Source organism: Manis javanica, chromosome X, assembly GCF_040802235.1.
Source record: "Manis javanica isolate MJ-LG chromosome X, MJ_LKY, whole genome shotgun sequence".
Classification (NCBI taxonomy): Eukaryota; Metazoa; Chordata; class Mammalia; order Pholidota; family Manidae; genus Manis; species Manis javanica.
In genome coordinates, this window is record NC_133174.1 from 50,989,840 (window position 1) to 51,004,927 (window position 15,088).

At 40.3% G+C, this 15,088-nt stretch overlaps 1 protein-coding gene across 13 annotated transcripts in view; it reads right to left on the reverse strand.

Moving 5' to 3' along the window:
- The window catches only part of ARHGEF9 (Cdc42 guanine nucleotide exchange factor 9), a 442,967-nt gene that overhangs the window by 50,330 nt on the left and 377,549 nt on the right, over window positions 1–15,088 (reverse strand). For all 13 annotated transcript variants that reach the window (XM_073228002.1, XM_073228001.1, XM_073228005.1 and 10 more), the window contains one exon: window positions 13,063–13,192. In XM_073228002.1, the coding sequence (XP_073084103.1) occupies window positions 13,063–13,192 (130 nt within the window). The remainder of the gene's footprint in view (window positions 1–13,062; window positions 13,193–15,088) is intronic.

A 15,088-nucleotide genomic window follows, 5' to 3' on the forward strand; every position in this document is an offset into this window, starting at 1 on the left:
TCTCTATGAATCCGTCTTTCTGTCCCAGCCTTTTACCCCAGCTCTAGTCTCTTAGTCTCTGAAGAGTAAGCCTGAGTAGGTGGTAAAAGTTTCTGTTTCCCAGATGAGTAAAAGGGGACAAAAGAGGGCAAGAAAGAGATGATAATAGAAGAAAATAAAGAGAATCTACTCCCTCTCTTAAATTGTTTTTTCTTCTCTTCTCAGTTCCTTAAAATCTATTGATTCAATTGGAAACTTTATGACCACATGCTTCCTTGGTCTGTTACCCAGAGAGCCTGAAACCACTTTTTCTCCTTGCTACATAGAGTCAGACACAAAAGAAGTACCAAGACACCTGACTCCTAGTTAATTCAATTCTGCAGAGTTTCAAAGCACTCCTTCCGTATGGTAACTCTGCTAAGTCAGAGGTATGTGGGGGTGTATGTCAGTCAACAAACCAAACTTGGCCCCTGTTCTCTAGAAGCTTACTATCAGTGGAGGAGACTGATGAAGGTGTACTCAAAACTCATGTAACAAAAGGCAAACCACATCTAAGCGATGGGCACAGGACTGTATATTCCAGGGATTATGTGAAGATGGGGACAAAGGACAGTGTGGTCCAGGATTCAGGAGAATTAATGTTTACTGAACACATATATAGGTCAGAGATTGTGTTACCTACTTTCACCCTACCTCTTCTGAACCTCACAATAGCCCTAGAGGTAGATATTCTTTCTCTCATTTTATAGTCTGAGGTACAGAGAGATCAAGTGATCAGCTAAGGTCATCCAGTTAGTTAGCTAGAGTTCCATGACCCAACCCCAATTCTGCAGATTCAGAAAGTGTGCTTACTCTTGCCACTACATCATGCTGTTCCTAGGCGAGAAAGTCAGTGGAAGCTCAGGTACTTCTTCTCTCTGGGTGTCAGTTTTCCCAGCTGTTAAATGAGGTATATAAGAATGATGGAGAATCCTAGCCCTGAAACTCCAGTGCTAAGATCTCAGCCTTGTGCCCAAGGCTTCAAGTCAAGGATAGAGATGAGGAACCTTACATTCCCCCAGAAATAATCAGAAGCAAACAGCCTAGGCTGGTCAGTGGGTCAAAGACAGGGAAAGCTGGAAATGGTACTCTTGAGTGTATCCCTTTTTTTCCAATTTAAGGGACAGGAAAGAAAGGGACAGCTGAGTGAAAATATTTTCTAATAATAAAACCTCAGAAAGCAAGCTCATAGATACTACTATGACTACAGACTCCACCTCAGGGTTACCCTGGCACTTAGGTAAACACTCCTCCTTGACAGACCCACATACTAACAAAGAACCACTGGGGCTGGGAGAGGAAGCCCTCAGAGTTAGGGAGCCATGTAAAGCTTCCCTGTTTGAGGGATAGGAAACTAAAAGTGACACCACTCTTCCTACATAGGAAGATGTGTCACCATTAATTCTGAATATGTATGAAGTGAAAGAAAGGTATAAAATGTAGCCAATATCCCACAAAAAGACCCTCAGTAAATTCCAAAAGACTGAAATCCTATCAACCAACTTTTCAGACCACAAAGGCATAAAACTAGAAATAAACTGTACAAAGAAAGCAAAAAGGCTCACAAACACATGGAGGCTTAACAACATGCTCCTAAATAATCAATGGATCAATGACCAAATCAAAATGGAGATACAGCAATATATGGAAACAAACGACAACAACAACACTAAGCCCCAACTACTTTGGGATACAGCAAAAGCAGTCTTAAGAGGAAAGTATATAGCAATCCAGGCATATGTAAAGAAGGAAGAACAATCGCAAATGAATGGTCTACTGTCACAATTATCGAAATTGGAAAAAGAAAAACAAATGAGGCCTAAGGTCAGCAGAAGGAGGGACATAATAAAGATCAGAGAAGAAATAAATAAAATTGAGAAGAATAAAACAATAGCAAAAATCAATGAAACCAAGAGCTGGCTCTTCGAGAAAATAAACAAAATAGATAAGCCTCTAGCCAGACTTATTAAGAGGAAAAGAGAGTCAACAGAAATCAACAGAATCAGAAACGAGAAAGGAAAAATCACGACGGACACCACAGAAATACAAAGAATTATTAGAGAGTACTATGAAAACCTATATGCTAACAAGCTGGGAAACCTAGGAGAAATGGACAACTTCCTAGAAAAATACAACCTTCCAAGATGACCCAGAAAGAAACAGAAAATCGAAACAGACCAATTACCAGCAACAAAATTGAAGCGGTAGTCAAAAAACTACCAGAGAACAAAACCCCCGGGCCAAATGGATTCACCTCGGAATTTTATCAGACATACAGGGAAGACATAATACCCATTCTCCTTAAAGTTTTCCAAAAAATAGAAGAGGAGGGAATACTCCCAAACTCATTCTATGAAGTCAACATCACCCTAATACGAAAACCAGGGAAAGACCCCACCAAAAAAGAAAACTACAGACCAATATCCCTGATGAACGTAGATGCAAAAATACTTAGTAAAATATTAAGAAACCAAATTCAAAAATACATCAAAACGATCGTACACCATGACCAAGTGGGATTCATCCCAGGGATGCAAGGCTGGTACAACATTCTAAAATCCATCAACATCATCCACCACATCAACAAAAAGAAAGACAAAAACCACATGATCATCTCCATAGATGCTGAAAAAGCATTTGACAAAATTCAACATCTACTCATGATAAAAACTCTCAGCAAAATGGGAATAGAGGGCAAGTACCTCAACATAATAAAGGCCATATATGATAAACCCACAGCCAGCATTATACTGAACAGCAAGAAGCTGAAAGCATTTCCTCTAAGATCGGGAACAAGACAGGGATGCCCACTCTCCCCACTGTTATTTAACATAGTACTGGAGGTCCTAGCCACGGCAATCAGACAAAACAAAAAAATACAAGGAATCCAGATTGGTGAAGAAGAAGTTAAACTGTCACTATTTGCAGATGACATGATATTGTACATAAAAAACCCTAAAGACTCCACCCCAAAACAACTAGAACTGATATCGGAATACAGCAAAGTTGCAGGATACAAAATTAACACACATAAATCAGTAGCTTTCCTATACACTAACAATGAACCAACAGAAAGAGAAATCAGGAAAAAAACTCCATTCACAATTGCATCAATAAGAATAAAATAACTAGGAATAAACCTAACCAAAGAAGTGAAAGACTTATACTCTGAAAATTACAAGTCACTCTTAGGAGAAATTAAAGGGGACACTAACAAATGGAAACTTATCCATTGCTCATGGCTAGGAAGAATTAATATCATCAAAATGGCCATCCTGCCCAAAGCAACATACAGATTTGATGCAATCCCTATCAAACTACCAGCAACATTCTTCAATGAACTGGAACAAATAACTAAAAAACTCATATGGAAACACCAAAGACCCCGAATAGCCAAAGCAATACTGAAAAAGAAGAATAAAGTAGGGAGGATCTCACTCCCCAACTTCAAGCTCTACAATAAAGCCATAGTAATCAAGACAATTTGGTACTGGCACAAGAACAGAGCCACAGACCAGTGGAACAGGCTAGAGACTCCAGACATTAACCCAGACATATATGGTCAATTAATATTTGATAAAGGAGCCATGGACATACAATGGCGAAATGACAGTCTCTTCAACAGATGGTGCTGGAAAAACTGGACAGCTACATGTAGGAGAATGAAACTGGACCATTGTCTAACCCCATACACAAAAGTAAACGCAAAATGGTTCAAAGACCTGAATGTAAGTCATGAAACCATTAAACTCTTAGAAAAAAACATAGGCAAAAACCTCTTAGTCATAAACATGAGTGACCTCTTCTTGAACATATCTCCGTGGGCAAGGAAAACAACAGCAAAAATGAACAAGTGGGAGTATATTAAGATGAAAAGCTTCTGTACAGCAAAAGACACCATCAATAGAGCAAAAAGGAACCCTACAGTATAGGAGAATATATTTGTAAATGACAGATCTGATATAGGCTTGATGTCCAGAATATATAAAGAGCCCACACGCCTCAACAAACAAAAAACAAATAACCCAATTAAAAAATGGGCAGAGGAACTGAACAGACAGTTCTCCAAAAAAGAAATACAGATGGCCAACAGACACATGAAAAGATGCTCCACATCACTAATTATCAGAGAAATGCAAATTAAAACTACAATGAGGTATCACCTCACACCAGTAAGGATGGCTGCCATCCAAAAGACAAATAACGACATATGTTGGTGAGGCTGTGGAGAAAGGGGAACCCTCCTACACTCCCGGTGGGAATGTAAATTAGTTCAACCATTGTGGAAAGCAGTATGGAGGTACATCAAAATGCTCAAAACAGACTTACCATTTGACCCAGGAATTCCACTCCTAGGAATTTACCGTAAGAACGCAGCAATCAAGCTTGAGAAAGACAGATGCACCCCTATGTTTATCGCAGCACTATTTACAGTAGTCAAGAATTGGAAGCAACCTAAATGTCCATCGGTAGATGAATGGATAAAGAAGATGTGGTACATATACACTCAGCCATAAGAAGAGGGCAAATCTTACCATTTGCAGCAACATGGATGGAGCTGTAGAGTATTATGCTCAGTGAAATAAGCCAAGCAGAGAAAGAGAAATACCAAATGATTTCACTTATCTGTGGAGTGTAAGAACAAAGGAAAAACTGAAGGAACAAAACAGCAGCGGAATCACAGAACCAAAGAATGGACTAACAGGTACCAAAGGGAAAGGAACTGGGGAGGATGGGTGGGTAAGTAGGGATAAGGGAGGGGAAGAAGAAGAGGGGTATTAAGATTAGCATGCATAATGGGGGGGTGAGAGAAAGGGGAGGGCTGTACAACACAGAGAAGACAAGTAGTGATTCTATAATATTTTGCTATGCAGATGGACAATGATTGTAAAGGGGTTTATAGGGGGAACCTGGTATAGGGGAGAGCCTAGTAAACATAATATTCTTCATGTAAGTGTAGATTAATGATAACAAAAAAAAGAAAGAAAAGGGGGATTACTCCCTGATAGGATAAATCTAACTGTAAATCAATGATTAATGCATGCTTTAAATATCCTTAATTTTGATCACTTAAAGGGTGTCAGATAATCGTCTATGGATGTACACTTTTCTGATAATATTCCTTTCTCTTAAAAAAAAAAGCAGTTCCTCTTTTGTGACCTCCAATGAGATCTACACAATGGTATAAAGGGTATATCAAAGTGTGGGCAAAGGGTCTGTTCGTGATTATACAGAGGAACAAAGCCTAATTTGGCTACCCAGAAAATGAACTAAGATACGATATGAAGAACTTCCAACATCAGCACTCTCTGGAAGAGACATACCAGAAGATGATCATCAAAAAACCTCAACAAAGATCCAGGCGATGCTGCAGTTGTAGCTGCATTCATCCCACTGGTTCCTGGACTTGCCATTGGAATGAAGAAGGAAATATCTAAGCTGGCCTGTGCATACAGTAAAACAACAAATTTGACTGGATGTATACTGTTGGAACTCAACCAAGAATTAGGAGAAGTGCAAGTTGTAGCACTCAAAAATCTTACAACTACAGACTATCTACTGTTAAAAGAAGATATGGGATGTGAACTGTTCCCAGGAATGGGTTGTTTTAATTTGTCTGATTTCTCTCAGACTGTTCAAGTACAGTTGTACAATATCCACTATATCATAGACAAATTTTCACAAATGCCTAGGGTGCCTAACTGGTTTTCTTGGCTTCACTGGAGATGGCTGGTAATTATAGATCTGCTTTGGTTATGTAACTGTATTCCTATTATGTTAATGTGTGTGCACAATATAATTAGTAGTTTAAAACCTATACATCCTTAAGTTACTCTACAAGAAGATATGTCAAATAAATAAGCAATCTTCCTATGTTTTCTTCCGGCTGCTACTTCTATAGCTTTTCTTCTTCCTTCCTAATTACAACCCTTAAATAGAATTCGTGCCTCATATCAAATTCACCGAGTATCATAACTCCTCCAAGTGGTAAAGATACCTCAAGACAAATGCTGGGCATAGAAGCCACAGGGCATAAACCTGCAAAGAAGTAAAAAGCTAAGCTTTTCAAACAATATGGCTTCTCTCTCACTTACCAACTTTACATTTCCCTGTATGGCCCTGGAAGATGACTGGTTTGCCAGAGACGGGTAAGATTCCTCAAGGGAGGAACAACCTAAGACAGGCACAGTCACAGGGTGGCCATCAGGTGAGAAATTGGGGATCAACAGAGGTGAGGCTTAGAACCTCACCCCCACTGTTCTGGGAGAAATCTTCTGCATCCGTGGATGTTTTATTGTCCTTGTCTAGCTTGGATTAACACATAGTCTACAGGCACACACCTGATCATCTACATTTGCTCTCTTACAACACTAAACTATGTTTTCTACCTTTATCTTGCATCTACCTACCACTTCAGCATTTTATTAAAAATAATAATAATAATAATAATAATAAAGGGAGAAATGTGATATCTACATATAAATCAAGTATAAAAATCAAACGAATATTCATATTTGAACTGATTGTTTATAGTTCATAATGCATGATCAAAACCAAAAGTTTCTGTGATGACTGCCTTTGTACTGTGCACCATGTAAGAACTTATTCACTATGTAAAAATTTGTTCACCATGTAAGAACTTGTTCGTTATGCTTCAGAAGATTGGAGACTGACGAAAATTAGGCTTGGGGTGGATTAATGATTGTACATTGAGCATTGACTCCCCTATACAGAATTTTATTGTTGTTAACAACCATTTGATCAATAAATACGAGAGATGCCCTCTCAAAAAAAATATGTATCATGAAAAGATAGCCAAGATGACTTTTAAAGGCACCAGTTGCTAAAGTGAGGATGATCAGACCAGGAAACTACTCAGTATCATCGGGTCTACTTACTGTACTAGCCAAGAGTATCCCAATCTATTTTCTATTTTATGTACAACCACACATAACTCCACAAAGCCAAAAATGTGTTATATAATATATGTATATATGTATATACCTCTATGCTCACCAAGTTGATTAACCTCAGGCAACTCACATACTCTGTGACTCAGTTGTCTCATCTTTAAAATGAAGATAATAACAGCAGCCACCTCATTTGGCTGTTGTGAGGATTATGTAAGCTTAGGAAAGTACACATCACATTGTAAGCTATCCAAAGTGCCAGTTATTATTTTAACTATTACTGCATGCCCTATATCCTGTGTCACATATTCCTATTAATACTCACAAAAACCCAATAAGGAATGTACTATTATTATCCCCAAAGCCAAGGTCAAGGTCAGAGAATGGGAAGTCATCTACCCAAAGTGGAAGAATCCAGGCCAGACTCCCTTCATATTCCATGCTCTAAACCACCAAACTGCCGTAGAATGATGATCCCTTAATGGATCAACCTTGGAAGATTTCTAAGGTGAGACTCTCAGGGAACTTGGGTTGTTGGCCCAGTGCTACTACCAACTCACTCTGTGCCCTTCAGAAATATCTTAACCACTCTCAATCTGTTTCCTCATTTGGATAATGGGGATAAAATAATGGTTCTTGTTTTGTTTACTTGATATAAATAACTGCTTGAGAGTGTCAAATCAGTTCACATAAGCAGTAAGGCCCTCTCTGAAATCTGAGCTGTCACCCTTTGCCTCCTCTGTCCTACCTGCACCATACACTTCTTTGTCTTGCTCCTAAAAGTACAATCCCTACCCACTGCCCTCTCCCCTATGGGCCTTCTGTTCTCTTCTATTTCCCCAGGACTCAGCTTATACAATATCCTCTGGCTGGAATATATTTGTCCCTACTGGATATGCAAGGCCACATGTCATTCATCTCAGTTTCCCATTGCCCAGAACTCCATTCTAAATATAGGCTGATTATCTTGTGTGGAGTTGTGGCCTGAGCAGATCCAAGAAAAGGACAAGAGAAATGCCATCCTTTTCATATGGTTTATTTTCAGTGCTGCTGATTGACAGGAGGGCAGGCAAAAACAAATCTGTCTAGCTCCACATTTGATCTCCTAGTCCCAGGAGTACGCATTATCAAGCCATCTTAGTTTTTAAATAGATGCATTTGCTGCCTCCATCATGTTGGGTTTTGTGTTTCCACCAACTTCTTTGTATTCACTAATCTGATGGTAAATTGGAACAGGCCCTTGGGTATTACACAACCAGGCTATGAGGGGACGGATGCCATGAGGAGGAAATCACAGTCACACACAATCAAGTTCCCAAACATGAGCTGCAAACTTGGGCCCCTGGTAAAAATCTCCAGAGAAAAAAATATTAAAAGAAGCTGTCAGGGATATGTTCCTTCTTCCCTGTCAAGTGTATCTAATAAGCATCCAGAAATCAGCATCAGAGAAATTGAAAATGGAAATTTCCCAGAAACTGCAGTCCATGTATTAGAGTAAGTAAATAGCCAGATATCAGAGGGAAGTGGAGGGGGACTTCACCTATTAGCTGCTTACATTCTACACATTCCATGTAAGCTGTTCTCATGCCATCACTGGCTAGTTCCAACATGGAGGGGAAGTTGACCCAAACTTTACCCCAAAATACATTATATACTCCTTAACATGGTAAAAATCACAGGAACAACCTAAGACAGGCACAGTCACAGGGGGGCCATCAGGAGAGAAATTGGGGACCAACAGAGGGGAGGCTTAGGACCTCACCCCCCACCTGTTTTGAGAGAAATCTTCTGCATCCGTGGATGTCTTGTTGCCCTTGTCTAGCTTGGATTAATACTTAGTCTATAGGCACAGACTTGATCATCTACATTTGCCCTCTTACAGCACTAAACTATGTTTTCTACCTTTATCTTGCATCTACCTACCACTTCAGCATTTTATTAAAAAAATGATAATAATAATAATAAGGGAGAAATGTGGGATTCACATATAAATCATGAATAAAAATCAAACGAATAATCAAAAAAAAATCACACCCCTCCATCATTAGCATAGTAAAAATCATACATCCCCAGGCCATGACAGCTCTGATAAAAACCAAGTATAGCCAAAACTCTCCCCACCCAGTATGAAGATGGAACAAACCGAACTCTGAAAAAACTCCCTTTATCCGCTTTGAAACCTAACCCCACTTGTGAATGTTCATCTCCCTTACTTAAACAAGGTTCCCAACTGTTGGTTCAGTGCAACTTCCTCCAGGTATGCCCATGCCCCAACTCTTGGGTGTGTACTTTTGGCTCTCTCTGAACTTCTATTTTCCAAATAAACCCTTAATGCACAACCACTTTTTGTGTCCCTTCTTGAGTTCTTTCCTGCAACAAGATCAAGGACCCATCTCTGGTAACACTTGGAAATAGGTACTTCTCTCTGCTGTTCCCCTAAGCTGATTAGATTATTACTTAGAGGTATGGGTAACATTCTCATTCATCCATTTATTTTTCAGAAGTCCTGAGGGGTGGGGCAAAGCAGGGAGTATTTCATGTCCTCTAGTCCTTATAGGCTGGCAGAGAACAGGGATGGTAACTGGAGTTGGGCAGAAAGACCCAGAAAGTTCATGGAATAAGTGGATCAAGGGGCAGGTGTGGATATAATGTAAGACCTCCTGCTCTCTAGCCAGATGCTCTTATTTATTTAGCAGGCACCAACTGCCTCTATGCCACCAACCCTCCACCTTCTTTTCCAATTCCTCTACAAGGGATATTAAACTCTGAAGATTTCCCCTATGATTCCTCTTTTTCATTTAACAAATTCAGTTGAAATTAACATGTGGATACTTTTTACAGCCATTTTGTTTACTCAAACATCTAGGGGAGGCTAGGGAATGGCAGAGACAGGAGAGCACTTCTTCATTTTCTTGATTTGCAGGGCTTGTTCACAACATCCCATAGCAAGCTAGCAGGACTTTTCTCTGCCTGTTCAATGGGTTGGGAAGGTGGAACATACAAACAACCTGTATTAGGGAACCAGTGAGGTCGGGCTACCTATGCCAGGAGCCAGCAAGTCATGGAGTGGACATGTCCTATTGTTATAACTCCAGCACTTATCTACCTTTAGCCTTACTGGGATTGGGATTCCCCCCCACAAGGCAGTCTTACTGTCTTGCTTAGATATGGACCCCTTATTGCAAAAACAAGTCCCTGCAGTATCACAAAAGAAAGCAGTTGGGCTTCAGGAAGCAGAAGGCTGGAAGAGTATGTGGTACACCAGTGAAAAGAACACCACACAAAGAATCTAGAGACTAGCTTCAAGTTTTAGCTTTGTCACTGACTTGCTATGTGGCCTTGGTCAGGAGTAAGCTTCTCAGACTATCACCGTCATTGTGGTGGAATGTGCGTGTATGTATGTGTGTGTGTATGTGCACATGTGCATATGCACACAACCATGGCCAAGGTTGTTGTGGGGAGTCCCCTAAGATCCCTGACATCTGACATTCTAGAATTCTTGAGGACTAAATAAGGCCAACAGGACACTTTAGGCCTGACCTCTGAAATGTACCCATCAGACCTTGCTGGTGTAGGGGCCAAGAGCAGGCTGCCCTAAGATGTGCCATTGTAACATGCAGACTATTTCAGAGCTGAAAACTATCAAGACCCAAAACATTCAGGAAGAAACTTTGACCTCCTGCCTCCCCCTGCCTGCCTATGAAGAATTTAGTTGGAGGATCTGCTCCAGGAAGACTGCTATCACAATAGATAATAACTATAATGTAAAGTAGATGTGATAGATAGGGAGGGAGGTAGCTAAGCCTATTAAAAGTTCTCTCTGTGCCCCATTGTTTCTGGGTGGCCCACCAAGCATTTGTTTACCAAACATTTACTCTTTCATAATCCTTTGAATTACTTCCCTTTTCCTTTGAAGTTTCAGACCCTTACCCACTTCTTGGTTCAGGATGACATATATGTCATTCTCCCTGGGATTCCTTTGGAATCTGTATCTATGGATTCCTGTACATATGTACATAACTAAACTTTTTTTTCCCCTCCCATTACTCTGTCTCATGTCAATTTTATTCTTAAACCAGCTAGAAGAACCTCAAGGGGTAGAGAAAATTACTTCCTCCCCAACACTGGAGAAAAGGCTTTCTAGAGGGCAACCCCTCTGACACTGTTAAGTCCCACAGTGACCCCACAGTCTGAAAAGTGGCCTTTGAGGAATTTGTTCTTTTTACCAATTTAGATGAAGAAGGGCTTCATTGACAAAGAGGGTGACAGGGTTGTGTGGGCTTGGAGGAAATTTGAGTATGAAATGATCATGGTAACAAAGGAGGTAGAAAATAACTGTTCTATCAATCCTGGCTCAGAATTGCCTTTTTATTTTCTATTCCTAACACCAGACAAAAACACATGAAATTCCTTCTGAAATACTGAGTCTTTAATCAGAGTTCATTGCTTTTGAGTTTGGTGTTAATGAAGCTCCCTGAATAGGTCAAGGAATTTCTAGCTATTCTTGCTCCCCCAAGGCCCCATTTACACAGACTAGAGGCCAAGAGCTCATGGAGGAATTAGAAGGTCTTCCAGGCATTGGGAAGATGTTCCAAGGAATAGAAACACTGCTGCTGGGAACTTCTCCTCACAGCAGACCCTGCAGGGGTAGAGAAAAAGAGGCCTGCTAACCAGTCACAATTTCAGAGTACCTTAGAGTTGATGGGCTTGGCAGAGGTCATTTGATCCAGCCCTCTGCCTCTGATCAGGCAACTAGCCAGAACAAATCAGACACAAGGGAAGGAGAAACCATGATTTCCTAGTTAGTCTGGGCCAGTGCTGGCTTTCTCTTATGAGTAAAAGGATCTGTTTATACAGATTCATTCCTTTTTCTGCATCTCAAAGAATGACTGCTGTTTTTTACTCTGCATGGGGACATTATCCTTCAAATAAGACTAAGGTATATACCAGATGCTCCGAATTGTGGTCTGTTCCAGTTCATCATTGACGTGGGACAAAGGGAGCAGAATGAAAGAAAGATGATTTTTTTTTGTACCTGGGGTAAATTGCTGTTTGTAATGCTGATGCTTAATTCCCTTAGAATATGCTAAACTGCTTACAGTGTTAAAGAGATACTGCATCTCAATTACAGGAAATGATACCTGCGTTGAGGCCACTGGAGTGGGAAACTAGCTCAACTTCTACACTGTGAATATAAGGCTTAAAATTGCTGCCTTCTCCCTGGTAGCATGTCCAGCCTCTCCCATCTTGGTTATTTAGCCTGTGGATTGTGGATTTCACAACTTGGTCCTGAGAGATAAATGTAAAATGTCATTACTGCTGGTTCTCCTGGTTGGCACAAGAAACAAATACTAAACAGCATACTCAACACGCAGGTACCTGTAAGGCCTTATAACTCACAGATCTGTTTCTATTTGAATAGAAACCTCAGGAATCAGAATAACAGTGGAATTACAGAGCAAAACCTACATTTGTTAGGCTATGTATATCCTCTGCAAGTGAGAATTTAGGAAGGGAAGGCTTTAGTAACTTAAGCTGCTGAAGGCTTTCTGGGTTCAGAAAAATCATGGCTATTTCTGATGAAGACAGCCAGGGACTGTTTTTATAAGTAGATGATAAAAAACAGAATTTAGCCCATCAATTGGACAGGGATGATAGTCTTGGACTCAAATGTACAGGCTTAGGTAGACCTGAGGCGCAGGGTGAGACGATCCCACCAATAGGAAAAGAAGTATGTTGGCTGGCCTGCACCAGACATATTGTATTCTGTATCTGGGGATGAATTAGTACATATCATTTCTTATCCAAAGGTTCATCCAGTGGTAATAAAATTCCATGACTTGAAGGAGTTTTGAAAGGCTCCTGAGTCAACCCAATTGTTTCCTAGCAATACCCAAAGAGATGAACCTTTCCTTTCTTAATGAAGAATTGCCACAAAGATTTCTCTAACTTTCTTAGACAGCTATTCAAGTAAATAACACCTCTCACTAACAGGAAGTTTTGCGTTGCCTCTAATCTAAATTCTTCCTGATGCTCTTCACATCTAATTCCTTTTTGTCTCTCCTTGGCTAAGATGGGAAGTTCTGGCTAAGCTTTTCAGACTCCCCAGTGCCCATGTTGGTAAAGGTCCTACCTCCCAGTCTAGGACAGAAGCCTGCCACTGTGCAATCTTGTCGATATTCTCCAAACGCCGCTTGCGCTCATTGATCTGCTGAGTCACATTTCTCATGACAGCCAGAGCAGCTGCCACATACCTGTAGTCACTGTGAAGACACAAAAGTAACAGTTGAATGAATCAGTGTGCCAGAGAACCAATATTCTGGGTGCAAATCCAACATCCATTCTCCTCTTCCTATTTAGTAAGAGAGATCTGATTTTCAGATGGAACCCATGCTACACAGTAAAAGACTACATGTACTATCCTTCTTAGTAGTAAGGTATGATTATCTAAGTTCTGTCCAATGATATGCAAAATGCAGTGTTGGGTAGAACTTTTGAGAAACTCTCTTTAAGGAAGATAGCATGTCCATCTCTTATCCTTACTCAATCCTGATGCTTGGGATGTAGATGTGATGGCTGAAGTTCTAGAGGCCATCTTGGATCATAAGGACAAAGTCTGTGGTCTTAGGGATAGGATAACAGAAAGTTGGAAGGAGCCCAGGTGTCTGAGGACGATGGAGCCACCACAGGAGCCACAGACTGCCTACCTGCAGATTTCTTTTACATGGAGAAGAAATAGACCCCTATCTTTTTTTTATGGCATTATTTTTGTGTCCTGCCAGATACAAACAGCCAAGGACCAAGAAGAGAGACTCACACATGGCATGGTCTGGACAACATTACCATCCCTTTATCAACTACTTCTAGAGAACTGTGCCCAAAGTCACTGTGAAATAACATCCACACCTTCTTTTTTTGCCTGTCCAATATAGAGATAGGATGTAGCATAGTGGTTATGAAAAGTCTGAAAGCAGATTCCTTGGGCTCAAATCCTAGTTTTGTCATTGGTTTGTGGTATGGCCTTTGGTAAGTCTTATTCACTATCTTAGTGACTCAGTTTCCTCATGTGTAAAATGGGGAGAATTATAGTAGGATCTGTTGAGTGTTTAATCATCCATGTAAACTATTTTACTCTTAGCTCATAGTAAATGTTAATGGTATTATTAATATAAATCAAACATTTCTCTAGTATAGACATCACGCAGATTGTCTCACAAAACCTCTAGCCACAGAACTACAGCCCCAGGCCCAGCTTCCTGGGACTTTGGATGGCCCACTTATTGAAGGTTATACCACTCTGCCAGTTTTCTCAATAGATTTGATTTTCAATTGAATGGCTCCTGTGAAAGGCAGAATGAAAGTGAAATGCCAAACATTTGGTGGAGCTACAATAAACTGAGAAGGCAGGAGCATGAGTTATGGTTCAGTCTTAACTAATCTTTTCTTAGAGAAGCTGAATATGCTTTGTGGTCACTAATGTGCTCACTGTCCCAGCACCAATTAGAAAGAAGAGCAGAAGAAAAGACATACAGCAATTGTCTTTTTCTTTCCTAAAATGTTGAAGTGTGGGGTGGTGGACCAAACAAAGGTATAGGGAAGAGAGTTCTAACTGCCAGGGCAGACACCATGTAGCACCTCCTCTTAGCTGGCCTCCTTGGTTCTAGTCTGTTCTCTGTGTACTTGCTAGAACATAGTCTTCAAACACTATTGTATTTCATCACCTCCACTGACAGGATGCTCACTACGCCTCCTACCCAGTTTATTCTGTCTCAGCATAACTCTTAAAACAAATAAACTCTTCTTTGTTCTGAGCCTCAGTGAATGCTAGCTATTACCAGTTTTTCTTCTAGATCCCACTGCTGATTCATATTGAGCTTAGAGTCAACTAATGCTTCCTAAGTCGCTTTAAAATATTCTGTTTGGAAGCTGCATCTCTCTCATCTGTCCTTGGACTATTGATTTCTTAGACCCAACTGCAAAACTTTACATTTGTTCCTATTACATTTCATCCTTTTACAGTTACTTATTGGAGCCTATGTGGGATCTTTGGGCTCTGTAACATTGTCAAAGTTTTTCCCTAGCAAGGCTATCTGAGCCTGCCATTTAGAAGCAGGATATGGTAATGACAGAATGGTGGTTGCAGTGTAGAAGCTGCTGAT